The sequence below is a fragment of the Mixophyes fleayi genome, chromosome 1, assembly GCF_038048845.1.
Source record: "Mixophyes fleayi isolate aMixFle1 chromosome 1, aMixFle1.hap1, whole genome shotgun sequence".
In the NCBI taxonomy this organism is placed as follows: Eukaryota; Metazoa; Chordata; class Amphibia; order Anura; family Limnodynastidae; genus Mixophyes; species Mixophyes fleayi.
In genome coordinates, this window is record NC_134402.1 from 196,099,146 (window position 1) to 196,126,293 (window position 27,148).

At 40.8% G+C, this 27,148-nt stretch overlaps 1 protein-coding gene across 2 annotated transcripts in view; it reads right to left on the minus strand.

The window, feature by feature from the left end:
* Positions 1-27,148, minus strand: part of LOC142147572 (disintegrin and metalloproteinase domain-containing protein 10-like) — a 133,868-nt gene that overhangs the window by 97,817 nt on the left and 8,903 nt on the right. For both annotated transcript variants that reach the window (XM_075204729.1, XM_075204728.1), the window contains exons 2-3: positions 18,046-18,196; positions 9,571-9,689 (exon numbers count right to left, since the gene is read on the minus strand). In XM_075204729.1, the coding sequence (XP_075060830.1) occupies positions 9,571-9,689; positions 18,046-18,196 (270 nt within the window). The remainder of the gene's footprint in view (positions 1-9,570; positions 9,690-18,045; positions 18,197-27,148) is intronic.

A 27,148-nucleotide genomic window follows, 5' to 3' on the forward strand; every position in this document is an offset into this window, starting at 1 on the left:
GAGTTATTAAGGAGAGCAAAGCATAATAAATGAGTACATTTGCAACTTGGCAAAATCATGTTGCATTAGATGGGGAGGTAAATTTAAAATGTGGGGACATATTTATAGTTGGGGTAGGGCATGTCCTAGAACTTTAAATTTCAGTGTAAAAATAAAGCTATCAAGTATTTGTGTGCTACATGAAAAAGCAGCCAGTAATTTCCGTAAGGCTTATTTTCCAATGCAAGGGGTGCAAAATAATAAACCAATTTGCATCCTTTGCAGGGGCGCACAGAGGATTGTCGGGGGGGGGGGTTTCTCCCCGCCGACCCAAAAAACCCCCCCAAAAAAAAACCGAGAGAGAGCTGCTGCGCCGTTTCGCAAGCGCTGTCCTAAACAACAGCCACGGTGCTGTCTAAGAAGCGTCTGCGGCGGTGCTGTATACAATACAGCACCGCCGCGGACGCTTCTTTGACAGCGCCGCAGCTGCTGTATAGGATAGTGGCCACTTTGTTAGCGCAGGGGGTTTTTCTAGAGACTCAGAAACCCCCCCTGCGTGCGCCACTGCTTTGCATTGTAACATGGTTTGTCCAGGAGCAACCTTACCCCTTTTTCTACTTTGCTCTCTTTAATAACTGAGGCCCACTATGTGAAATTTAAGATCCAATTGTTATTTATATTTAAATAAATATTTTTAGTATTCATGATTCTGTTTATTTACTTACCATCCGACTTGCCTGTATGCCTTCGATTTCTGGAAGGACAGGTAAGGAACTGGACTTCCTCTGGGGCACATTACTAGTGGATGGTCTGGTTATTTCTGGTGGTAGTCACATTCACGTGACTCAGACGACCGACATAGTAAATGCTAACAAATAAAGGAGAATGTAGTAAACCTGATAAATAAAAAATTCAGACTTAACTTAAAAAACACAGAGTACATCCCCGACATATGTGCTAAACGACTGTTATATTTATTGATTAATGGCAATGCCGGGACTTGGTTTTTACGTCAGTAATGTGCGTGACACTGATATTTCCGGAATTAAAACGGCAATACCATCACTCAACGCATTTAGCCTCTAATATAAAGGTTAGGGGTTAGGGTTAGCGATAGGGAAAGGAATAGCAATAGGAATCGGAATAGTGTTATTACATTGGAATTTCTAATTGTGGATTCTGAATACATCCTAAATACGCCGAGCGATGGTATTGCCTCTTTAATTCCGAAAATGTCAGTGTATGTACTCTGTCTTTTTTAAGTTAAGTCTGAATTTTTTATTTATCGCCTTTATTACATTAGCCTTTATTTTGTAGGCATTTACTATGTCGGCGATGTCAGCATCACTTAAACGTACCCAACCCATTATTTCCTGGTCAGCCATGAAGTGCAAGAGTTCAAAGTACTACCTAGGCACAAAAACATATTTAGCCCCTGCCTAAGATCGTTTTGAGGACTCCAACTTATTGAGTTCCTTCTTGAACACAGTCCTCATGTTTTGGATCTTCCATTTGTCACACATGGTCCCACATGTAGGCCTTAAAAAATGGCAATTATACACATTTGCTTTTACTTTATACAAACACATCATATATACATATAATCATTAATGAATGCTCCAATATATATGCCTTTTTTAAGATTATATTGTGTTAAAAAATAGTTTATATAGATGATGTATAGATGTGATTATGTTGATCTGTATTGTGAGAAATTCATATTTCTATAGTTATATCTTTGAATGCTGTATGAATGCTATATTCTTGAGAAGTTTGCAAAGCCGGTTAATAGAAATCGTTATTATGTTTGAAAATAAAGGATTTTGGAAACAACATTCAAGCTTCTTTGGTGAAATTGCTTGATATTCGGACGCTTGACCATTACACCAACAGGGACTGTAATGACATTACATATCCTTTTAATGTGGAGTCTGCAGTGAAAACAGCTTCCACTATTCTTGGAAGACTGTCCTAAAGATGTTGGAGTGTTTCCGTGTTGGAATTTGTGCCCATTAAATCTGTAGAGCATTTATGAAGTCAGGCACGGATGTTGGACAAAAATGCCTGACTCGCAATCTCCGTTCCAGTTCATCCCAAAGGTGTTCGATGGGGTTGAGGTCAGGGCTTTCTGCGGGCCAGTCAGGTTCTTCCACAATGAACTCATCAAACCATGTCCTTGCTTTGTGCACTGGGGCACAGTCATGTTGGAATAGAAGAGAGCCTTCTCTAAACTGTTGCTTCCACAAAGTTGAAAGCATAGCATTGTCCAAAATGACTTGGTATGCTGAAGCATTAAGATTGCCCTTAACTGAAGATAAGGGGCCCAGCCCAAACCCTGAAAAATAGCCCCATACCATTATCCCTCCTCCACCAAACTTCACAATTGTTGTAATTCAATTAGTCAGGTAACGGTCTCCCGGCACCTGCCAAACCCAGATTCACCCATCTGACTGCCAAACAGAGAAGCGTGATTCGTCACTTCACAGAACACGTTTCCACTGCTCCACAGTCCAATGTCGGTGTGCTTTACACAACTCCATCTGCCGCTTGGCAGTGGTCTTGTTGATGTGAGGCTTGCATGCAGCAGATCGGCCATGGAAACTCATTCCATTAATTTTTTGTGCTTAAATTAATCCCAGTTGAAGTTCGGAACTCTTCAGCTATGGAATCAGCAGAGCATTGGCGACTTTTACGCATCATGTGCCTTAGCGATCGTTGACCACGATCCATGATTTTGCATGGTCTTCCACTTCGTGACTGAGTTGCTGTTGTTGCTAACCATTTACATTTTCTAATAATATCACTTACAGTTGACCGTAGAATATCCAGCAGGGATGAAATTTCATGAACCGTCTTATTGCAAAGGTGGCATCCTCTCACAGTAATACGCTTGAAGTCACTGAGCTCTTCAGAACGACCCATTTTGTATCACAAATGATTGCAAATGGAGACTGCATAGCTAGGTGCTTGATTTTATACACCTCTGACAAAGGGTCTGATTGAAACACCTCAATTCAATAATTAACAGGTGTGGCCAAAATATATATATAAAGATAGATATAGATATAATATAATATATATATATATATATATATATATATATATATATATATATATATATATATATATATTGTAACAAGGGGAGGCATTTATCTGATAAGATGCAAAGAAAACATACAAGCAGAGTAAGACATTGGCGCAGTTATGCACCTGGATTCAGGTTAAACTAAGTAAAGACTTATGTGTAGTTTAAAGTTGGTTAACTTACATGATTTGAAAGCTGCTTCCTCTCAGCAAAGAGACAGGGTGTGTCTGTTAGTTCAAACAGAGCCAGTGATGGGCGTTTTCTCTTAAAGAGAAGGTGGGTGTGTCACCTGTCCATCAAGCTAAGGCTGGGGGGGAGGAGTATCATGTATAAAAGCTTGTTTGTGTCATTTGTTCACTGAGACCAATGCTGGGGAAGCTGGCTGGTCTTGAGAGAGCTAGTCTATGTATAGCTAGCGTTTAGGGTCTCCATAATTGCTGTGAAAGTATACGGTGTCAAAACATATACCGTCCTGACAATAAAGCTACAGAAAAAAAAGAAGTTGTTCGCCTGTGCTTCTGCAGTAGCGGGCTCTTGCCACAATTTATATATATATATATATATATATATATATATATATATGTGTGTGTGTGTGTATATATTATATTTATAATAATAATATAATAATATACATAATAGAGGTTTATGAAATAACATAAATTAGATGTACACAAAACACACATGTAAATAAATCATCATCATCATTTATTTTTAAAGCACCACAATTTCCACAGTGGTATACAGATAACTCACTCACATCAGTCCCTGCTCCATTAGGAGCTTACATTCTAAATTCCCTATGACACCGGTATACCCGGAGGAAACCCATGCAAACACAGGGGATAATATACAAATTGCACAAGTGCTGTGAAGCCAAAGTGCTAACCACTAAGACACAATACTGCACTAAAATAATAAATTAGACTTTATAGAGATTATGTACATATAGCTATACTGTACGTGTTTATATTTCTTGATGAATACACTTTCATCAAATTAACATGTGCTATGGTACAAACTCAGGGAGTACACAGGTGTACTGAACATATATTTGGAACTGACTATAATAGGTTAAAAAATTAAGCTTCAGATAGTGTACATATGTTATCTATCTATCTATCTATCTATCTATCTATCTATCTATCTATCTATCTATCTTTACATACAGAAACATAATACAGAATTGAAGAATTTGACACACAGCACACCAGCAAATAAATTAGATTTTATTGACAATATTCATTTGTACACGTGTTAACAATTTAAATGCAGATGCAATATAGTGCATGTAAAAAAGGGTGTATTATTGATTTGATATGAAAAGATCACTACTTCCCTTTGATTTACTTTTTATGTTTAGACAACAAAGCACGTAGGGGACAACATTATAGACCACCAGGCGTCACTGTTGCAGGAGCTATCGGCAGAATTGTGTGATAGACGGTTATGAGTACATACACACTTCAGAATTGGCACAGCATATTTCCATAGTGATTTTTAGTCACTTTATAAAATCAAATCAAACAATACATAATTCTTTGGTACAATAAAACATGATCACTGGCGCGTACACAGTAATGCAATATCAGATATAACGGACGTTTATCATGTAATCGGCCCAATAATTGTGTCCAGCTCACAAACAAACAACAGCTGGCAAGTTTCTGTCACAAACTGCAGCAGATCTTGCTTTGACAAGCAATATAGGGAGCAAAAAGTTCTATTTTCCAAGAGAAATTTATTATTGGAGACTATCAGTGAGATACCAATCTACTACCTTTGCAACACTCGCAAATAGATTGGGCATTATTATGAAGCCCAATACAGGCAATCAACAGTTGTCAAATTATTGTCAGATTATTGATGTCTGATCAGTAACTTGCTGCCGCTTAAACCCTGGAAATCTAGTACCTGTAATTCTTAAATCAATCATTGCATCGTTAACTTTAAAATCTGTCTCTACTTCTGAATCGCTCTGGTTTCAGGCTGTATGAAAACTTTGTCTTTTGAACCACTCATGCTGTACCACTGAAATAGATATTTTCTACTATTACAGCCTGAATATACATCTGTGCTCACAACCTGCAGATTGAACTGTGCTTATTATTCTGCTTATGAGACCTTGCTTATTCTACAGTCTATATATTGACTGGTACGTATTACCACAACCTGCATATTCATCTCTGCTCACAGCCTGACCACAGATGAATATGCAGGTTGTGATAAAGTCTCTACATATGGAATCTTGCTTGCTCTACAGCTTATATATTGACAGTAGAGATGAGCGGGTTCGGATTGCGCTAATCCGAGCCCACCCGAACAGTGCGGATCCGACGGGATCCGAGCAAAAAAAATGAAACAGAGGCTATGACGTCCAAGTCTCGCGTCGGATCTCGCGAGACTCGGATTGCATAAATTCCCCGCTGCCATCTTCAGTCGGGCTCAGATCAGGGAAGAGGGAGGTTGTAGTTTGTAGTGGTGCTCCTGTGTCCTGTTTCCTGTATCCTGTAACTCTGTCCTGCTTAATCCAGTGGTTACTTTGTCCTGTGCTCTGTCCTGCTGATCAGTCCAGTGGTGCTTTTGTCCTGTGCGCTGTCCTGCTGAGTCCAGTGGTGCTTTGTCCAGTGCTCTGTCCTGCTGAGTCCAGTGGTGCTGTGTCCTGTGCTTTGTTCTGCTAAGTCCATTCATTTGTTATTTTAAAATTATTTAAAAATCATAAAAAAAAAATTAAAAAATTCTACAAAAATAATTAAAAAAAATATAAAAAAATTCTACAAAAATAATTAAAAAAATATATAAAAAAATTATTAAAAAAGTATAAAAAAAATTCTACTGCAATATATAAATATGTTCACTGTTCCTGCAGTCCAGAAATATTAGTACTGCAATATATAATTACGTTCACTGTTCCTTCAGTCCAAAAATATTAGTACTACAATATATAAATACGTTCACTGTTCCTGCAGCCCAGAAATATTAGTACTGCAATATATAAATACGTTCACTGTTCCTGCAGTCCAAAAATATTAGTACTGCAATATATATAAATACGTTCACTGTTCCTGCAGTCCAGAAATATTAGTACTGCAATATATAAATACGTTCACTGTTCCTGCAGTCCAGAAATATTAGTACTGCAATATATATATAAATACGTTCACTGTTCCTGAAGTCCAGAAATATTAGTACCAGAGATTAAACTATAATGGAGTACAAAAATTTGGAGGATATAGTAGGGAAAGATCAAGAACCACTTCCTCCTAATGCTGAAGCTGCTGCCACTAGTCATGACATAGACGATGAAATGCCATCAACGTCGTCTGCCAAGGGCGATGCCCAATCTCCTAGTAGAGGGCATGTAAAATCCAAAAAGCCAAAGTTCACTAAAATTAGCAAAAAAAGAAAATTAAAATAATCTGAGGAGAAACGTAAACTTGCCAATATGCCATTTACGACACGGAGTGGCAAGGAACGGCTTATGCCCTGGCCCGTGTTCATGACTAGTGGTTCAGCTTCACCCAAGGATCTAAACCCTCCTCCCCCCCCCCCTCTAAAAAATTTAAGAGTATTAAGCTGTCATCAACAACACAGCAAACAACTCTGCCTTCTAAAGAGATGGCATCACAAATCCCCAAGGCGAGTCCAAGGGTGTTGGTGATTGCGAAGCCTGACCTTCCCATCACTGTACGGGAAGAGGTGGCTCCTTCCACCATTTGCAGCACGCCCTCTGCATGTGCTGGAAGGATCACCCACAGTCCAGTTACAGATTTGGCTAATGAAGGTGTGAATGTTGTACACCGGGAGGAGGATATTGATGTAGCTGGCGCTGAGGAGGAACTTGACGAGGAGGATGCTGATGTGGTTATCTTAAATGAGGCACCAGGGGGGGAAACAGTTGTTGTCCATGGGAAGAAAAAGCCGATCGTCATGCCTGGCCAGAAGACCAAGAAATCCACCTCTTCGGTCTGGAATTATTTCTATCCCAATCCGGACAACAAATGTATGGCCATATGTACCATATGTAAAGCTCAAATAAGCAGGGGTAAGGATCTTGGCCACCTAGGGACATCCTCCCTTATACGTCACCTGAAGAACCTTCATAATTTAGTGTTTAGTTCAGGACCTGTGGCTAGGACCATCAGCAGTCCAGGGACACCTAAATCCCTTGGTCCTGTTGTATCCACACCAGAAACACCCTCCTCGTCAATTTCCTCCACAATCTCGATCAGAGATAGTCCTGCAGTCCAGAAATATTAGTACCAGAGGTTAAACTACGTTCACTGTTCCTGCAGTCCAGAAATATTAGTACCAGAGATTAAACTATGTTCACTGTTCCCGCAGTCCAGAAATATTAGTACAAGAGATTAAACTACGTTCACTGTTCCTGCAGTCCAGAAATATTAGTACCAGAGATTAAACTATGTTCACTGTTCCTGCAGTCCAGAAATATTAGTACCAGAGATTAAACTACGTTCACTGTTCCTGCAGTCCAGAAATATTAGTTCATTGTTCCTGATTGGTTTGTTAAAGTGCGAATGTCCTATTTCAACAACATCAGGGTGGGTGGGAGGGCCCAAGAACAATTCCATCTTGCACCTCTAGAAAACTCTTGCAAACTGCCATCCTGTCTGCCACTGCAGTGCCACTCCTAGATGGGCCACGTGTTTGTGCCGCCCACTTGTGTCGCTTAGCTTAGACATCCAGCTACCTCGGTGCAACCTTTTGGACTAAAAATAATATTGTGAGGTGTGAGGTGTTCAGAATAGACTGGAAATTGGTGAAAATGAATGTTATTGAGGTTAATAATAGTGTAGGAGTGAAAAAAAAACCCAAAAATATGGATTTTAGCACTTTTTATGCTTTTTTACAAAAAAATCAGAACCCAATACCCAAAATCAGAACCAAAACCTTTTGTGGGGTGTTTTGGCAAAACAAATCAGAACCCAAAACCTCAAGCTAATCAGAACCCAAAACCCAAAACCCAAAACACCAAAAGTGGCCGGTGCACACCCCTAATTGACAGCTGCTTATTATTACAGACTGCATATTCATCTGTGCTCACAACCTGTATATTGAATTGTGCCTTTTACCCTATATACAAAGTCTTGCTGATTCTACAGTTTATATATTGACTTGTGCCTACTATTATATTGAGAATATTCTGGTATTCACAGTCTACATATTGACTTGTGCTCATTATCCTGCACATGAACTCTTCTTATTACCACAGCTATATTTCCTGATGCTTATTACCATATTATTATTGTTCATTGGTGTGCCAGCCTGCATACTGCTTTGTACTTATGCTTCTGTATATGGATTTGTGCTAATTACCACAACCTGTATAGTAAATGTATACCTTTTACTATAAACAATGTTATTGGCGTACATGTACATTATGTTTTGCTGCTCTGTTGTCTCAGAATCCATTCTGAATTTTGTTGTATGTTGTGTTTTTCTGTGCTGGAGGTTGCTAAGCAACAATACTCACCCAGCTTTCTGAACTGCTAACGAGGATTATACATTGCAGCTGGTTATCAGCTCTTGCAAGACTCATCACTGCTCACTAACTGGCAGCTGAGCAGTCAACACTTTCTGCCCACATGATATCTACCCAGCAGCGGACAAGTCACACTTTCTGCTCACATGATTTCTACCCAGCAGCTGATTGGCCATGACCTACATAAATACACTCATTGCCAGAATTGCTTTGCTGCTCTCCTAGATTGGTATATCTTCTTCTGCTGCTGGATTTAGTGTGCTTGACCTTGGCTACATTTACTGGACCTTGCTTTTGGATTTCTGCCTGCCTTGAACTCTCTGCCTGTTTTTTGTGTACCTCTCTTGCCCTCTGACCGAGCTTGCCAATTGACTATTTTCTTTTGTGTCCTGTTTGTCTTGGGGTCAAGTCCAAGGGGCATCCAAGTACCAGTGAACAGTGTGGTTCCAGGAAAGTGGCTGCTAGTGGTGAAAAACATCCCGTACCATAGATTCTGTATAGGGGTTATTAGCTGCTAATTGTGGGGTTCGTAACACCACGACAGTGTAGTTAATTTACGAACAAATAATAGTTTTCTCAGTGGAGGATTCCAGCCTCTTTTACCAGGTAATGAGAAAGAATGACAGAGAAAACTGACACACTTTTAAACTACACCTTGCAGATGCAACTAATAATTGGCTTGATAGGCCACAAGACCCGAAATTGGTGTAATGAGTGGAGGCCCTCCCTCTCTCTCCATTCACTCCATGGAACCCTTGATCATACTCTCACTTTAGCTCAAACCTTTTGGAAAATTGTCTTTCCAAAACCAACAATTTTCACTGATGTTAAAAACACATTACAGTCCATCAATCATTTTGCTAGCGTTCTGTCACTATATATATATATATATATATATATATATATATATATGTGTGTGTGTGTGTAACTAGTAGCTTCACTATCTAATAACATACACTTTATATACACCAATGTTCATCATGCAGATTTTTTAGTGCTTTCTTACCTTTTAGCTTACCCGTGTACAGAAATGAGATATCCGTTGGTACAGATCTATTATCAGATATCACTTCAAAATCGGATGCAAAAACACTTCCATCTCTTCTTAACATCAGTTCAAATTTCCTATCATAGTATAAATAAGGTATAAATTGAGATATCATACCCCATACAGATTATTATGATTAACAAGAAAACAATATATCGAAGGTCTGAATAAACAAAGATTAAGACCTGAAATAGAAGGTGGCTATGAAACATATTAATCTCTTTGGTATTGTTCACATTTTATTTTTTACATTATCTATTAAAAATAGATTTATTCTGGAATACTTTGATCTGCACAAAATACTCTGCCACTCTTGAGCTTTTTCTTATCAATTTACAAATAATAAACACTCCATAAACCTTCTCTTAGTATGCTTTCTTCATCCATTGTCACTATACTGGGACACCAACATGCTATTTGCTCACATCAATCAGCGTGGGAACATGTTCCACACCCAGGCAAATATCCAAATAAAGAAAATTAAAGTTTGTTTAACACAAATCACCAATAGAGCTATAGCACTGGTATGAAAGAGTCAAATCAATCGCACTATAGCAGTTGCAAATTAACACCTAGGAAACACAAGTAAAGTATGATACTAATCTCCTTGTAGCCAACCCTGGTGTCTGCTTCAGGCTTGATCATTGGTAGTGAGGCTCCTCTCCTGCTACTGCAAAGGCAACAGTCCAACTTTCGTCAGGTTCACCGTTACACAAGACCCAGAGGAAATGAGGTTTTAAGATAATGTTGGTCCTCACTGTATTTTGTTATAGCCTCCAAATCTTGGTCAGTCCAGAAGGAGCCATAACTGCTCTCCTGTCTTTCAGATTCATGATCTTAAAGTTGAACATACACTAAGGGCTAGATTTACTAAGCTGCGGGTTTAAAAAAGTGGGGATGTTGCCTATAGCAACCAATCAGATTCTAGCTTTCATTTATTTAGTGCTTTCTACAAAATGACAGCTAGAATCTGATTGGCTGATATAGGCAACATCCCCACTTTTTCAAACCCGCAGCTTAGTAAATCTAGCCCTAAGTCTCTCCTCTGGTCTCTGGGCACAGACTTTAATCCTGGCTTGTGGTTTCTTGGTAGAGGCAATGCAAAAAATGTCCTGGCCAACTGATTGACAGTCTGCTAGGTGCTGCACAACCACTAACAGCTGTCCATCTCTTTCTTGGAGCAGCTGCCGGCGTTATATCGGCAAAGTATAGAGATAACAGGCCTGCACAATCATTCTCAACAAATAGTTGATGAGACTGACCACTGATGAGCTCTCCCCCTTTCACTGTTTTAGTGAGATCCAGAGATTCAGAATTAAGAGCACTTCCTTGGTGCGTGTTTACTGAACCATGGCATGCATAGTCTTACTACCATCAGTCGGAAAGTCACTTTGCGCACCTATGGAACAGGCTGCATTTGGGTCAGTCATGGCAAGATCGGTCTTACTCCAGGGTGGCTATATTTCTCTTACAGATGTATGGTTTATATAGATGGGATCACAGTTCAATCATACGATCTACATAATATAAACAGTTTAAATGGATATGGGAAATCAAGAAGATAGTGGATCCCAATGGACTTAAACTTTTTTGAATGTGCCGGTACAAGACTCTCCTGAGACCTGGGAAGCTGGGGGATAACTGATTTATAAAGTACTCCAACGAAAGTCCACCCTTTGTGCAAAATGAGGTGCATAAATAGCGGGTAAAAGATTTTTACCTCATTTCCACTCACCTTGTTCCAATTATCATGCTGTATTGCTGCTTCTATATCTCAGGAGTCCCAGTTTACTTCAGCATATAAGTTAAGTTTTTGCCATCGGCAAGGGGCAATTGTATACACAGCATTTAATACTAAATAACTGTTAGGAACTCCCAAGTCAGTACAGTGAAACTCGGGGACTACTCTGAAGGCCCGGTGTTCGCTGGAGCCCCTAGTGGTGGGGACAGACTTGGCTACGGGCCGACCGAGGGTCGAGTAACGTATACTGACTTAAAGGAGCACCCAGGAGTGGAGTGATTGGCGGGCTGTAGTGAAGAGGGAATCCAAGGTCAAAGGTCACTAGCACAGGTACAAAATCCAGGGACAAGCAAAGGGTCAGACACACAGGCAAAAGAAGCAAAATCCGGAATCCAGGCAAAAAGGTCAGGGTCAGAAGCGAAGGTTCAAAGGTCCAGGAACAAGCAAAGGTCAAAAAACGGGTAGTCAATCCAAGGTAGCAATAACCAACAGAGAGAACAAGCAGGCAGCAGAACTGAGGACAGAACGATATAACCGGCAGTGAGGCTGCAGACCTCACTGCCCTAAATACCAAAGACCACCAATCAGAGCCTAGCTCTGAGTCTCACACAGCCTCTATACTAATTAAATTAATCAGCCCACAGGCTGTGTTAATTTGCGCGCATGCGCCCGGCTACTAGTACCGCCGGGACGCAGCGCCAGAGGAGAAGCGTCCGACCGTTGGCTTGGCAACGGCCGGGCAGGAACTGGAAATGACGTCCCGGTCGTCAAGGTGACGGCCGGGACGCCAGAGGGCACAGGAAGCTGTGAGTACCGCCGCGGCTCTTGACAATAACTGGCTAAATACATAGAGCCTATTTTACTTTAAATTTAGTGGGGGTCTGGTGGCTTTTTTTTCCCCAAATGCGGGAGTACACAGGGTCACAATTATGGGGGGAGATTGTGGATTGTGTGGTGAGACTGGAGGTGGGGGTGTCATACATCAATTCTAGACTATGGCTGTTTGGCATGGACCTGGCAGTGAAGATGCACAAACTTATCAGACCGCTTACTGCCACATAGTTTATGCTGGCAAAAGTGGTTATTGCCAGAAAATGAATGGCTCCTGAGGGCCCTGCCCTGAGGGACTGAAAAAATCTTGTCATGACATGATTGGGCACGAAAGATTTATTTATACCAGTTGTAATTTGGTTGATAAGTAGGAGAAGATATGTTATAGGTGGAGGACCTCTCCTTATCTTGTTCGGGTGCTGCAGGAGGTGGATTCCCTGTAAGGTGGCTGCCACTGGTGGACACCCAGCAGCTACTCATCTAGAGCTTTCCAAAGGTATTCAGCTCACAATATCACTCACTGTAGGCATGTGCGATGACTTTGTAATATATGCCTCCTACTCTGTGGTGGATGATTGCTTGGTAGAGGATATTCTCAGATAATGTTGGATGACGATGTTTTCTCTGCTCAATTATCATTTTATGTGTTTATGTACTGCATTCTTAATTGCCAATCTTTTTATTTTTATGTTGTAATTATTCTGTGCTTGTTGATGTTCATGACACTCTCGATGACCCTGCATAGGTTTATCTTAGTAATATTAATGTAATATCTAAAACGTTCAACAAAAAATTTCTGATTTTAAAAAAAAAACAAAAACAAAAAAAACCTAGCTAAATAATCTTAACCATTTCCACTGTGTAGCAGATAAACAGAATTCCAAGTTTGCTATGCAAACATTGATAGGCGTGAGTGCCTTATAAATGCTGCATACAGGTATGGTCTCTTAGTCTTAATTGGCTTGAACTTTAGCAAAGTCACGGTTGCAGTAAGTTAATAAGGATGTGCAATTTTTAGCTTCAAGCAATCTTATACATAGAGAGCCACACTTTATCACCCACTGAGAATACTGGTCCAACACATGTTCTGTGGTCTGCTAACATTCTTTGGTTAGCTACCACAATCTTCAGCCACTTCAGCAGTCTCTTCCACAGCCTCTGGAGATCCTGAACATGTATTTGTGTGCTACATGAAAAAGCAGCCAGTATTTTCCTTACATGCAAATTAATAAACCAATTTGCATCCCTTGCATTGTAACATGATTTATCTATTATAAAATGTACTTTTTTTTTGCCTTGCTCACTTTAAAGATTTAAGCCCTTCTATTTCCTTTTAATGGGGATGGCACCCAGATAAGGAATGGTGTGAAACTCCGAGGCCCTTGCAGAAGGTATTCAAAACTTAGCCATGAACTAAACCCCTTGGATGGAGACAATCTCGAATATAAGTCATGCAGTTGTAAGACCTTGTTGGTGAAGATCTGGGAGAGTTGGAATACAATTTTGTCAAGGCCATAAAGTGGGCTTGCTGGGAGAAACTATCCAATGCCACCAAGATGCTGGTATTACCTTGATAGCTGGGAAGGTCAGTGAAAGGGCCTTTGTGGAATAGGCAGCGGTACCAGGAGTCCAGAGAATATTGTCGATGGCACTGGTAGTGCAGGATTGAAAGAAGTAGGTGACATCTTTCCTGATAGTTGGCACCAGACTTCCTGCAGGACCAAATTAATTATTTTCTTGATGCCAGGATGCCCTGCAAATCACGAAACATGTCCCCATTGCAGGAATACCAGCTGGCAGCCAGGTACGAACATTTAACATTCAGGAGTTTTGGGCACCTTAACGATTGTTATATTTTGACCTGTATCCTGTCCAGCACATGTCCGCTCTCAGAATCAAGCCTGGAGGTATAATGACTATGCACTTCATGATAGATATTTCTATAGAGAACTGTCTGGAGAATGTGTTGGCCTTGACATTGTTAGGTTCAGACTTGTATGCTATGATAAAGTCAAACCTGTTTAGGAATAATGCCCAACTTGCTGGCCGAGAGGTCAACTTCTTCACTGAATATACTGCATGTCCCTGTGGTCGGTGAGGATAGAGAGAAGGAATCTGGCCTCCTTCAGCAGGTGCCTCCAATCAGTGAGGGCTATGATGATTGGCAGAAACTCTCACTTTCCGGTATTGTAGTTGACTCCAGCAGAGGTGATCCTCTTTGAAAAGGGTGAAGGAGGATCTTATTGTTAGCATGGTCCTTGCTCTGTTGAGCCAGGGGAGTCCATGTGTTCTCAGGAGTACCCTCTTAAGGAAACGGTAATGAGGCTAATGACTCTTGAGAAATTGCAGATAAAATGTCTGTAGTAGTTGCTAAACACGATGAACTTTTGGATTACCTTTATCCCTCTGGGTACCAACATACAAATCACAGCAGAGAGCTTCTATGCTCTGTGCTGCAATGATGTGAACCTGGAAACTTACTCTGGACTGGTTGAATGAAAACTTTTTTAACTTAGCAAATAACATGATGTGATGTTCTGTGATTCAGAAATTTAGGATATCATCCAGGTAGATGAGACTTGATATCTCCATTATGTTCCCAAAGAGGGAATTCACATATTCTTGGAAGCTGTAGAATAGCACAGATCGTACAGCTATCTTTGGAACAGGTCCAGTTTGGTGAAGAGCGTGACCTGACAGTGCCTCTCAAAGAGGTCAGATTTCAGTGGGAGGGAGTACCAATTCTTGATAGTGATATCGGTGAGCATGCAGCGATGCAACAATTTTATTCTCTGCCATTTGTTGATCTAGGACAAAAAACTAGGATTCTGTTATCAGGTGATTGAGTTGGATGACCAGCATCTAACTGATATCGGGCATCTGTTGCATGGACAATAGCTACAATAGACTGCTACAAACTGTTCCTCTGAAGAAGTTGCCTGAGGGCAAGGAAACGCGTCAGGAAGCAGTAAGAACAAACATTGGAAAGATCACTTACTATTTACTTAGTGGCCAGTGTGTCCCAGCACAAAGGGGAGTGGAGCAGTGTGATTTGGAGTCACAGAAAATACCTTGATTCTGTCCGGATGTATGCTGTGCTGTGAACCTTCACTTTATGTGGTCAGCTTGTGGATCCTATCAACAACTGTCCGTTTTTCCATTCTTCTTACCGTCAGCCCGATGTTCACTATGCTGAGTAGAGGTAATCATATTTTATGGGCATTATTGAACGGAGTCTAAATTAAGAGCCACGGATTTCTGGACTGCAGTAAAATCTACATATATTATGATTGCATTTAATACAGTTTTCTTGAAGCTCCCTCTTTTAGACACATTGTAGAACTCAAGTGATCTTTCTGAGTGTTGCAAAAATACACAGATTAACAGGCTATGTTTTAATTGTGAGTAACCTATTATATTGGAGTTAATACAAGACTGTCATCTGGACTCTGTGGAACAAAACCCTAATGGGATATTAAACATTTGGACTATATTTATTGACCATATAGATTTCTATCATATATTATTACAGGCTTTGGATTTAGAAAGAATTTTTATTGCATTATTATATGGATGTAATTTTTTGATAAATATTGATGTGATATCAAAGTCACATTATTAGTTATTAATAAAATGTTTACTTTTTAGCATTGTGTTGATCTGACTAGTCTCTGCACTGTCTATTGCTATTTATATCTGTTGCATGGACTGCTTGCTTCAGGATGTTAAGCAGGAAAACAAAACAGGACTCTTGAAGCACCAGCAGAGAACATAATTCCATCTTTGTATGTGCAAATATTAGTAGGAGGGAGAACCTTATAAAGGCTGCATGCAGGTGTGGTTTCTTAGGGCTAGATTTACTAAGCTGCGGGTTTGAAAAAGTGGAGATGTTGCCTATAGCAACCAATCAGATTCTAGCTGTCATTTTGTAGATGGTACTAAATAAATGAAAGCTAGAATTTGATTGGTTGCTATAGGCAACATCCCCTCTTTTTCAAACCTGCAGCTTAGTAAATCTAGCCCTTAGTCTTAATTTACTTAACCTTTAGGAAAGTTATGGTTTCAGTAAGTGAAAACAGATATGCAGTTGCCAGTGTAGAAAGTATACTGCAACCTGTCATCTGAAACTGGTATTACAGAAGAACCTCACAAACATCTTCATCTTGATATCATCCTAATATTGCAAACATGTCACAGTCCTCTTAATAGCCATTGAAGTACAATTTAGTAGTATAAGTTTAATCAGTTGTAAAAAGATCTATTTTTAAAGCAGTTGTTATGACTATCAGCAGTCGCCGCTATGCTCGTCGCCGTTGCAAAGCAACAACGGCTGGTGTCTTTCAGACAGGTGTTGCTGTTTGTCCGACTCGAAGAACCGTTATGCCTGCAGAAGCAGATGCTTATGCTCCTCTCCTGGTCTTTAAACAAGAGTATATTCACAGGTGCTGCTGATTCTCAGGTTAAGAGGCATATTCCTTAGGTGGGTTATATGATGAGGAATTGTCTTCCAGACTTCACATCATTGGCTCTCCAGGGTTAGTTAGGCTTCCTCTCCTGTGCACCTTTGCTGGTAATAGTTTGTTCTGACCCAGTGTGCTGGATTGTTTACTGGAGTCTTCAACTGTATGCTGTCTGCCCCTGACCTCGGATAGTTTATTGGAAGTTCCTCTACCCTCTAAAAAATATAATTTCATCAAGTATCTGTTCTGGTTTTTCCACTTGCCTGCTCCTGTGTTCTGTCCATCTTTAACCCTGCAGAGGTAACCTACCAAGAGTTAATAAGCCGCACCACTACTAGTCAAATCCAGGTGGTAACCAAGTATTTAGGAGCATATAACACTCAACAAGAAAGGGCTGCTATAGGTGAAGACCTTGTGTTGTATCGGTTCTAGGGGTTCTCATCATCTCAATGGGTATTGTCCTAACAGCAGTAATAAGCATGGCAATGCTCCAGTTTTTAGCACACAGAGCTTAAACTATGAAAAACAAGCGAGACCAATAGCCTGTGAGATAAGAGCATTTTACAAGCATTATATAGCTTCTTTGGATAAGAGTAATACTACTGAGCCCAAGTACCCTTACATTATTCATATGGTAAAATTAAGTTTAGGAAAATGCATTTCTGCTTGTCAGTATGGGACATGTGGATTTTTTAACATGGGCTGTCCTTGAGGTTTTACGTTTGCAATGCAAATAAGCTTTTTATTTCCTCATCAATTGATTTTAGTAGTACCTATGTAAATAGACTCTTTTCTGAATGAGTCTGATTTGTAAGGTGTTTTTATCCACAGCTTTCTGAGATATGTCTTATTTTGGTTATTGATATGTTATTATTATTATTATTATTATTATTACCATTTATTTATATAGCACCACTAATTCCGCAGTGCTGTACAGAGAACTCGCTCACATCAGTCCCTGCCCCATTGGGGCTTACAATCTAAATTCCCTGACATACAGACAGACACATACAGACAGAGACAGACGGACACACACAGACTAGGGTCAATTTTGTTAGCAGCCAATTAACCTATCAGTATGTTTTTGGAGTGTGGGAGGAAACCGGAGCACCCGGAGGAAACCCTCTCTCCTATTATTTTTTTCCAAAAAACATAAATAATATTTTAAAAAAGTAAGCATTTCTAGAACAGTTATTAGTATCACTATTAGTAGTATTCAATACATCATTGCATAACAAAATGTAAATTTACAGAGACTTCACCTTGCTCAAGTTAAGTTTCACAACTTTCCCCTCAAAGCTAATAAGAGTGAAAAGGACTAAAGTGTTGGGGTCTGCAGGGATAAGTGGCTCTGGGATAATAATATACCAAGACACATGGATATTTATAACAAAGTGTTACCTTTTGTATGCAAAAAGATCTAGAGGTATTAAGCTTTCCTCTTCAGTTGCAGCTCTTTTTGATCTCTGGTGATGATGAAGAAGTGCATCCCTATCATATGATAGGGACTCATAATATTTCAGAAATGGTCTGGTCTTGTGACAATGGCCTCCTATAAAATGAAAGTTATATGCTTCACATTATATCGATTCCCTGCTTCGGCAGTGTAGCATACTAAAAGGAAACCAAATGAAATGAACTGTCTGGTATGTTTTAGTGTTTTGTTTTCATTTATTTGAATGTACAAACAATTCTCTTTCCAGTAAAACTAATACGTAAAAGGGTCTTTTATGTTCTACCAGGGACTGGCTAAGCTGAAGGGCAGGGGACAATCTGCCCCCCAGGCTGGTTCCATAGTGGGCCACATTTTGCTGGGTCACTGGGTCACCAGCATTCTATTTCCTTTAAAATAGGCTGCTGAGTTGACTCTTGCTTCTCGGGCTAAAATTTGCCAGCCCTCCCCTGTGTTCTGCAATGGTAAATCAAAGGGTATTCCCAAATAGAATTGCATTGTTAAAATGTTTGTGTGTGGTACTTGCAAGCAAAACAATGACTTTCATTTAGATATTTAGAATTCTGAGTACATATTTTACTATAGCACAAGTGTTCACCACCTGACTGTTTGTTAGGGAAACTTGTGTACATAATGACATCAGAATTCATCACTTCTGAGGATATTAATTACAGGAGTTGATATAATATATATGTTCAATGTTCATTGACGTTCCGTTAAATAATGTTTGTATAACCATTGCATTCCGATCTTGTGTCATCATACTTACTTGTTTCAGTAGCCCTCCCCCATGCAATGGTAGTTGTTGCTACTAATCCCAAGACCTATTACAAGTCTCTGTCATTATTCCTGCCCTAGTTATGGATCAACCCAACGCGTGAACTATTTTCACACTATCCGAATCAGTGAGGAGCTCAGGAAACTTCATGGAGTCTTGGTGCCACTGCTCAAAGAGGATCCCGCCATCAGTAGTAATAGCTAACATTATAAACAGACCAGGGCAGATAAGTGGACAGAGCTGCAAGAGTGTACGGCAGAATAAGTATTGATAGTTCAAATGGAAAAAATAATACATGATAAAAAAAACTGCTTTCATTATGAGTTTGTCTCTGTAACAATGTGTGTATATGTTTATTATGCCTCTGTGTTTGCATTTTAATGTTGCTTGCTTTCTCTCTTTATATGTATGCGTGTGTTTCAATGTGATATTTCAATTTCCCTTTTGTACATTATTACAGGTATTAGATGTCAGCTCTGAGTTCCATAATCTGTATTAAAACACTTTGGGGTAAATTTATCAAGCTGCGAGTTTGCAACTCCAGCGATTTTCTCAGGAGAGTTGAAACTAGCCGATGTATGAAGCTGAGTTTTCATACAAAATTGCCAGAGTTCTGCTTCTGTCAAAATCGCTACTTGCAAAATCGCCAGAGATCAAACTCACCACTGTTTGCCACTGCAGCTATACACGTCTACAATGTATGAAGCTGCGAGTTAGCAAACTCAGAAGAGTTTGCTACTAAACACGCCAGATACAACACGCTGCTTGATAGCAGCGTGTTGTATCAACACATCACTGTTACACTGCCCTGGCAGTGTTAAAAAGTTAAAGAACAGATAAAAGTTTTTTTTAAAAAAAAGCGTGAGGTCCCCCCACTATTTATGCTTAACCCTAGTGCTGCCTGACTAGTGCTGGTCCCGTGAAAATCGGGGAAAAATTTTGCGTGGGGTCCCCCCGATTTTCACTTTACCAGCACTAGGCAAACCAGCCAGGGTTGGCGGCACTATAGCAGGGGGACGCGCGGCAGGGGTCCCCCTGCCATAATGACTAACCAACCCTTGACTGTTCAGCGCTTGGCTGGATTCCCTAAGGAGTGGGGTCCGCTGAAAAAAATGAGCGGCCCCCCCCCCCTAGAAAGAACCAGCCCAGTGCTGGTAGTAGGGTAATACGGCGCTAAATGGTTAAAAAAAAAAAAACTGACACCAATTTTGTTTGTGGAACTACAAAACCCAGCCAGCCAGGTTGCCAAAAACTGTGTGGCTATGCTGGTGCTTGTATAACTACAAGCACCAGCATACCCACGGCAGCCAGGGCATGTTGGCACTTGGAGAACCACAAGTGCCAAACTGCCCTGACATTCCTGGCTTGCTGGGCCCTGTAGTTCCACAAAGAAAAAAGTTAACAAAACAACAACACCCTCATACAAACCACACATATTTATTAAAAATAATAAAACCCACAATAAAGACACTAACCACCCTCTTTTAAACGACAACTATTTATTAAAAATAAAAAAAAATACTTACCAATGATGTATTCTTTCTTGATCCAATGTCCCTTATTATTTGTACATCCATCTTGCCGGCTTGCCCCAGTCCCAGCCATTTGTACCTCCATAAACGAATCTGTGTCAACTGGAACACTTCACCCAGAAGGGGCACATATTTGTAATTTCCAGATTCTTTAGTCTTGATTGAAGTAAAAAAAAAATAAAAGCCAGGAGCCGCCGCAAACACCTCCTACCTAGTAGGAGGTCCGTTTCGCAATGCTCTTACGCTGTTTGCATAAGAGCTAAGTACTGTATTATGGTATTTTCCCATGCTAGTGGGGAAATCACATATTACAGTATTTAGCGCTTACGCAATTAACATAGCACATTGCGCATGCGCTACGCTACTTGCGTAACCTGTAATACAGTAAATACAGGTTACGCAAGTATGGCCACACTGTTTTTGGCAACCTGGCTGGCTGGGACTTGTAGTTCCACAAACAAAATTGGTGTCAGTAGTTTTTTTTTAACCATTTAGCGCCGTATTACCCTACTACCCACAGCCCAGGGGTAGTAGGAAGAGCCCTAGTGCTATCAGCACTGGGCTGGTTCTTTCTAGGGGGGGGGGGGGGGCGCTCATTTTTTTCAGCGGACCCCACTCCTTAGGGAATCCAGCCCAGCGCTGAACAGTCTAGGGTTGGTTAGTCATTATGGCAGGGGGACCCCTGCCGCGCATCCCCCTGCTATAGTGCCGCCAACCCTGACTGGTTTGCCTAGTGCTGGTAAAGTGAAAATCGGGGGGACCCCACACAAAATTTTTCCCCGATTTTCATGGGACCAGCACTAGTCAGGCAGCACTAGGGTTAAGCATAAATAGCGGGAGTACCCCACGCTTTTTTTTAAAAAAACTTTTATCTGTTCTTTAACATTTTAACAGCTGCCGGAGCTCTAGCAGCTGTATGACAGGTCAGTGTAACAATGATGTGTTTACAACTCACTGTTACAACACAGGAGAGTTTGCCAAACACAAGAGAGTTAGCTAAACTCGGGAGTGTTTACATCGCTCAAAATCGCCAGAGATGACCAGCGATTTTGAACATGAGTGTCAAAATCGCAGCTTGATACATTTCCAGTTTTTTTTAAAAAAAATCGCTATTTGCCGCGATTTCAACATGCTGGCAAACTCGCAGTTTGATACATTTACCCCCTGGTCATTTACATGATAATGAAACTCCTCTGTAACTTCTATTATTCTTAGAATTTATACCAAGCAGTACAAAATTTCATATATATTAGCATCATGTGTGTACTATATATGGCATAATGCACTCCCTTATGTAAAGTATATGGATATTAGAAGTCATTAAGGATTTCTGTAAATTAAATTAAAGCTGAATGATTTTTTACATATATTTTATACCTTAAAGTACACAAGTTTTATTTAGTGTAACATCCAGGTGCCCAGATGGGCAGGGACAGGAAACGTTTTGCCAAGAAGGACTCTGGAATATCATCACCGACACCCCAACGGTCTGATTTACGAGCATTCCTGAAATCACCAATAGTTCATACATGAGTGATATGGCCTCATCGAATAACTCCACCCACCCACATCTGAACCTCAGTCTGCAAAGAATCAGTTAACCGAATCACCGAAAGCCATAGATCAACCTGATGTTCAATCATGTTCTGTGGATGCTTCACTCCTTACCAACTAAATAAGAGTTATTCTCTAAAAAAGACTTTGAGGTGTTGGGAGCAAAACTACAGGAAGTGGTACAACACAAAGTCGCCACTCTACAAACAGATCTTGCCCACCTGGGTCATCGAATGTTGGCTCTGGAAGAACATAAAGAAGTAGAGGATGGGCGTTTTGATCATCGATTTTCTGCAATGAAAACCACTGTGACCAACCAGGCTAAGGCTCTGCACTGACTACACTATAAAATGGGTGATGTGGACTACTGAGATCGCTGAAATAACCTGAGAATCAGAAGCATAGCAGAAGATCATAACCATTTAAGGCTTGGTGGATATACTCACAAAATTGTTTAATGAAAAATTGAAACTGCCACCAGAAAATTTAATAAATTTCGACAGAGCTCACTGCGATCTGCATCTATAAGGGGCCCTCTCAGATCGCCCCAGGGACGTCATATATCCTTTGACCTATTTCACACAAAAATATGAGATTTTATGGAAGTTGCGGAGCCTTGAGGGCCTTGAATTTAACGGCCATGGGATCCAGGTGTTCCAAGACCTCTCGTGGCATACTCTTCAACAAAAAAGACTGCTTAGACCCCTTGCAGAGGAGCTGCAAAAGTAAAACAATAAAAATCAATGACGCTTCCCATTTCCATTGCAGGTCACATATGAGAGGAAATCGGCTGTCCTCCGGGAGCCATCAGAGGTGTCTGCCTTTTGCTCTGCCATAGATATCCAACCAATTTCACTCCCAGAAAGGCAAGAGTCACACTCACGTTTAATTCTGATTGAGGTCCCACAGGTGGAGGAGAGATTTCAGCAGATCGGCATACCAAGGAGAAACTCACAAACTCTTCAGAGCCCGCAGGCCCAGGAGGACACTTGATTGTTTTGAACTGGTGCATGTGACTGCTCTCACTATGGAAGTCTTCTCTAGGGACTCCACCTGTTGTAACTCCTACGGGCTGAAACTTTCACAGTTTACCAACAATTTGACTTTTTGACAAGCTATTTGCTGATTTTCCACCCTTGCTTTTACAGGTACCTGTGTTTGAGGTCTATGGAGTGGTCCTGTAGCGATCACTTGAAGGACTCACTCTCAGCTCCACAAGCAGAGCCTTTCACCTTCCTCCTCGCATTCTCTAATAAACACATTGAGAACTCACGCTATCTTATCTTCCCACAGCCTATGGGGAAGAGGTGATGGAGCTGGTAGTAACTTTTTAATGTTTTTCTAGCTGTTGCATTGTTTATAATCTTTGTGACGATTATGTAGTATATCTAATGACTGATTGTTATTCTCTGTTGAATTCATATATGACAATGTATATTGTATGTAACCTTGTAATGTAATCTAATTGTGTGCTTTGCTAAATGACATGAGTTTGAACTTATGCAAGTGTCATTAATCTGTTCAAAATATCGAGACCAGGGAGAGATAGGATCTTGGAGGAGTTTGAAGTCCCAAAGTTGTAAACCATCTAGCCACTCAAGCAGAGCGAGCAGAGGTGAGAATTCAAGGTCCTGTGAAGATTCACAATCTCAGGACATCCCTAGCTCTCTTCGAAAGCCCTGTGACATTTGGTAGATCAATCTGTCCTTTATGACAGCTAAACCCCAAAGGTGGAGGGTGAAAGCTATGTGCAAAAAGGTTTAAAATCTTCTGACTTAGACAATAACGTGTGCATTTTCATAAGGGGGTCTATCAAGACTGAAATGTCCCATAATCCTCAATTGTGTTCCCTTACACACCAGGGGTAAATGTATCGAGGTGTGATTTTGCAAATCCAGCGATTTTCTCGGGACAGCTGAAACTCGCTGATGTATGGAGCTTAGATTTCATGTAAAATCGCCAGAGTTGTGTTTCTGTCAAAATCGCTATTTCCAAAATCGATAGAGATCAAATTCCCGACTGTTTGCTACTCTAGCTATACCAGTCTCAAATGTGTGAATCTGCGATTAAGCAAACTCTCCTGAGTTTGCTTAAAAATTGCTACATACAACATGCTGCATCCAAGCAGCTTGTTTAGTAAACACATCAATGTTACACTGTCAGACATTACAGCCGGAGGTCCTGGCAGCTGTCAAATGTGTAAGAATAGTTAAAAAAAAAAAAAAATGTGTGGGGTCACTCCGGCCAGCTACTATTAAGCCTAGTGCTGCCAGCCTACTGCTGGTTATGTGAAAATCGGGGGGAAAAAATTTGCGTGGGGTCCCACCATTTTCACTTAACCAGCACTAGGCAAACCAGCCTAGGGGGACACACGGCAGGGGTCCACCTGCCATAATGACAAACTAACCCCAGGCTGTCCGCTGAAAAAAACGAGTGGCCCCCGATCTAGGAACACCCAGCCCTGTGCTGAAAAAAAAAAAATGCCCGCCATTTTGTTTTGTGAACTACAAGTCACATTCAGCCCGGGCTGCCATAAACAGTGTGGGCATGCTAATACTTGTATAACTACAAGCACCAGCATACTCATGGCAGCCAGGGCATGCTGCCACTTGGAGAACCACAAGTGCCAACATGCCCTGACACCCAGGGCTGACTGAGACCTGTAGTTCCACCAAAAAAATTTTAAAAAAAAACACCACACCCTGGTGGGGTGTGTATTGTTTTTATTGGGGTTTTATGATTTTATTAAAATTGTGTGGTTGTAAACAGGGTGTGGCGGTTTTTTAACAAATTTTTTTTGTGGAACTACAGGTCTCAGCCAGCCCTCGGTGTCAGGGCATGTTGGCACTTGTGGTTCTCCAAGTGCCAGCATGCCCTGGCTGCCATAGGTACGCTGGTGCTTGTAGTTATACAAGAATCAGCATGCCCACGCTGTTTATGGCAGTCCGGGGTGGCTGGGATTTGTAGTTCCACAAAACAAAATGGCCTCCATTTATTTTTTTACATTACTTTTACCATTATTACCCTACACCCACCGCCCAGGGCTGTAGGAAGAGCCCTAGTGCTTTCAGCACTGGGCTGGGTGTCCCTAGAGGGAGGTCCCATTATTTTTTTTTGCCGGACCCCACTCCCTAGAGAATCCAGCCCAGCGCTGAACAGCCTGGTTTGCCTAGTGCTGGTTAAGTGAAAATCGAAGGGACCCCAAGCAAATTATTCCCCCAATTTTCACGTAACCAGCAGTAGGCTGGCAGCACTAGGGTTAATAGTGCTCGGGCGGGGGGACCCCACGCTTTTTTTTTTTTTTTTTACACTTAACTATTTTTACACATTTGACAGCTGACGGGACCTCAGGCTGTTTAGGCAGGGCAGTGTAACAGTGATGTGTTTACTAAACATGCAGAAAACATGGAAGAGTTATCTAAAGGTGGGAGTGTTTGACATCACAACAAATCACCAGAGATGACCAGCGATTTTTAAGATCAGAGTAAAACTCGCAGTTTAAAACATCTGGCAACTTTGGCACTAAAATTGCGGGTTGTCACCCGTGATTTGCCACGATTTTAAAATGCTAAAAAAATCGGACCTTGATACATTTACCCCCAGGTCTCATTTACTAAGTAGTGATTTTATTTCCTATTTTATTTTCTGAAACTTAGTTGTGCAAACATATTGTATGTCTTGCTATTAATTTTTGTAACTAAGCCTTGGAAACATTTTTCAGATTAAATATTTAAATTTAATCTAGTGTATTGTCCGTGATTCTTTGTGAATTTACGAAGCCCAGGGAGGCTCATGCCACATGTGTATTAGTGTGAAACACTAATAAATGGTTCTGTTGAATGTAAGGACACCATAATAAATCCGTTGTGGTAGCATAAAAAGTGTATTCATTGCTAAACGACTGTCATGGCCAGCTGTTCAGATTGCTTGCTGTATCTGGGACAGGCTGGGTGTTCGTGACAATCTTGTTCGCTTTGCTCTGTCGCCGTGATTGTCAAATAGTATATATATATATATATATATATATGTATATATATATATGTATATCAATCACTCTCTCATTGTTTGGGTAGGAGGTCGTATGTCTCCTGAGATAAACTGCAAATTGTGCTGTGTTCCATTTGTTTGGTGAGGGTCACTAGGCCCCTCACTCTAGAGAGGGCATTCCACTGTATTAGTTAGTAGCCAGATGACTAGGATTTTGTTTATATTTTGTTCTGTTTTGCAAGCTGGTGAATAAAACTAGCTGAGGCTATTGAACCTGAAACACTGGATTTGTGTGATTGGAGCATGACAGGACATAAAACTCCAAGAGACTGCATTGGCCTTGAGGTTCTTGGGGGCTGGTCAAAATGTAATTAAGATCTTGAAACATAAAAAAAGAGGGCCCATCAGGCTTGCCTAGAATTCAATGTTTTGGCCGCCTGAATGTACTGAATGTTTTTGTGATCCGTGAAGATGGTGATTTGATGGGTAGCTCCTTCCAACCAGTGTCAGCACTCTTCCAAAGTCCATTTGATGGATAATAATTTGCGGTTGCCCACATCATTATTAATTTCTGCAGCTGAGACTTTTTGGGAGAATATGTACAAGGATGCAGCCTTTGGTTCCGCGGATCCCTCTGAGGAAGAATAGCACCAGCCCCCACATCCAAAGCATTCAGTTAAACTACAAACGGAAGTTCTGGGTTTCGATTCCTGAGGACTGGAGCAGATGTAAAGGCATCTTTAAGGGCTGAAAAAGATGCTAATGCTGCTGGCGACCAATTAGCTGTATCGGCACAATTACACTTAAGAGCAGTATTAGGTGCCACTAGTGCTGAGAATGAAAGTAGGATCCTCCGATAGTAATTGGCAAAGCCAAGAAATCTCCGAATGGCTTTCAAATTATTGGGAAGCACCCAGTCCTGGGCTGCTCACACATTGTCAAGATCCATTGAGAACCGGATCCATTAAATGGAAAAGATGACATAACCTAAGAAGGTAACACTGGTGACCTCAAATTCTAATTTTTGAAGCTTAGCATACAGGTGGTGCTGGGAAAGTTTAAGAAGCACTTCACGGACATGCTGGGGGAGCTGAGCAAACGACTGCGAATAGATTAAGATATTGTTCAGGTAGCCTACAACAAATTCGCCCAAGAATTCCCATAAAACATCATTACTTAAATCCTGAAACACTTCAGGAG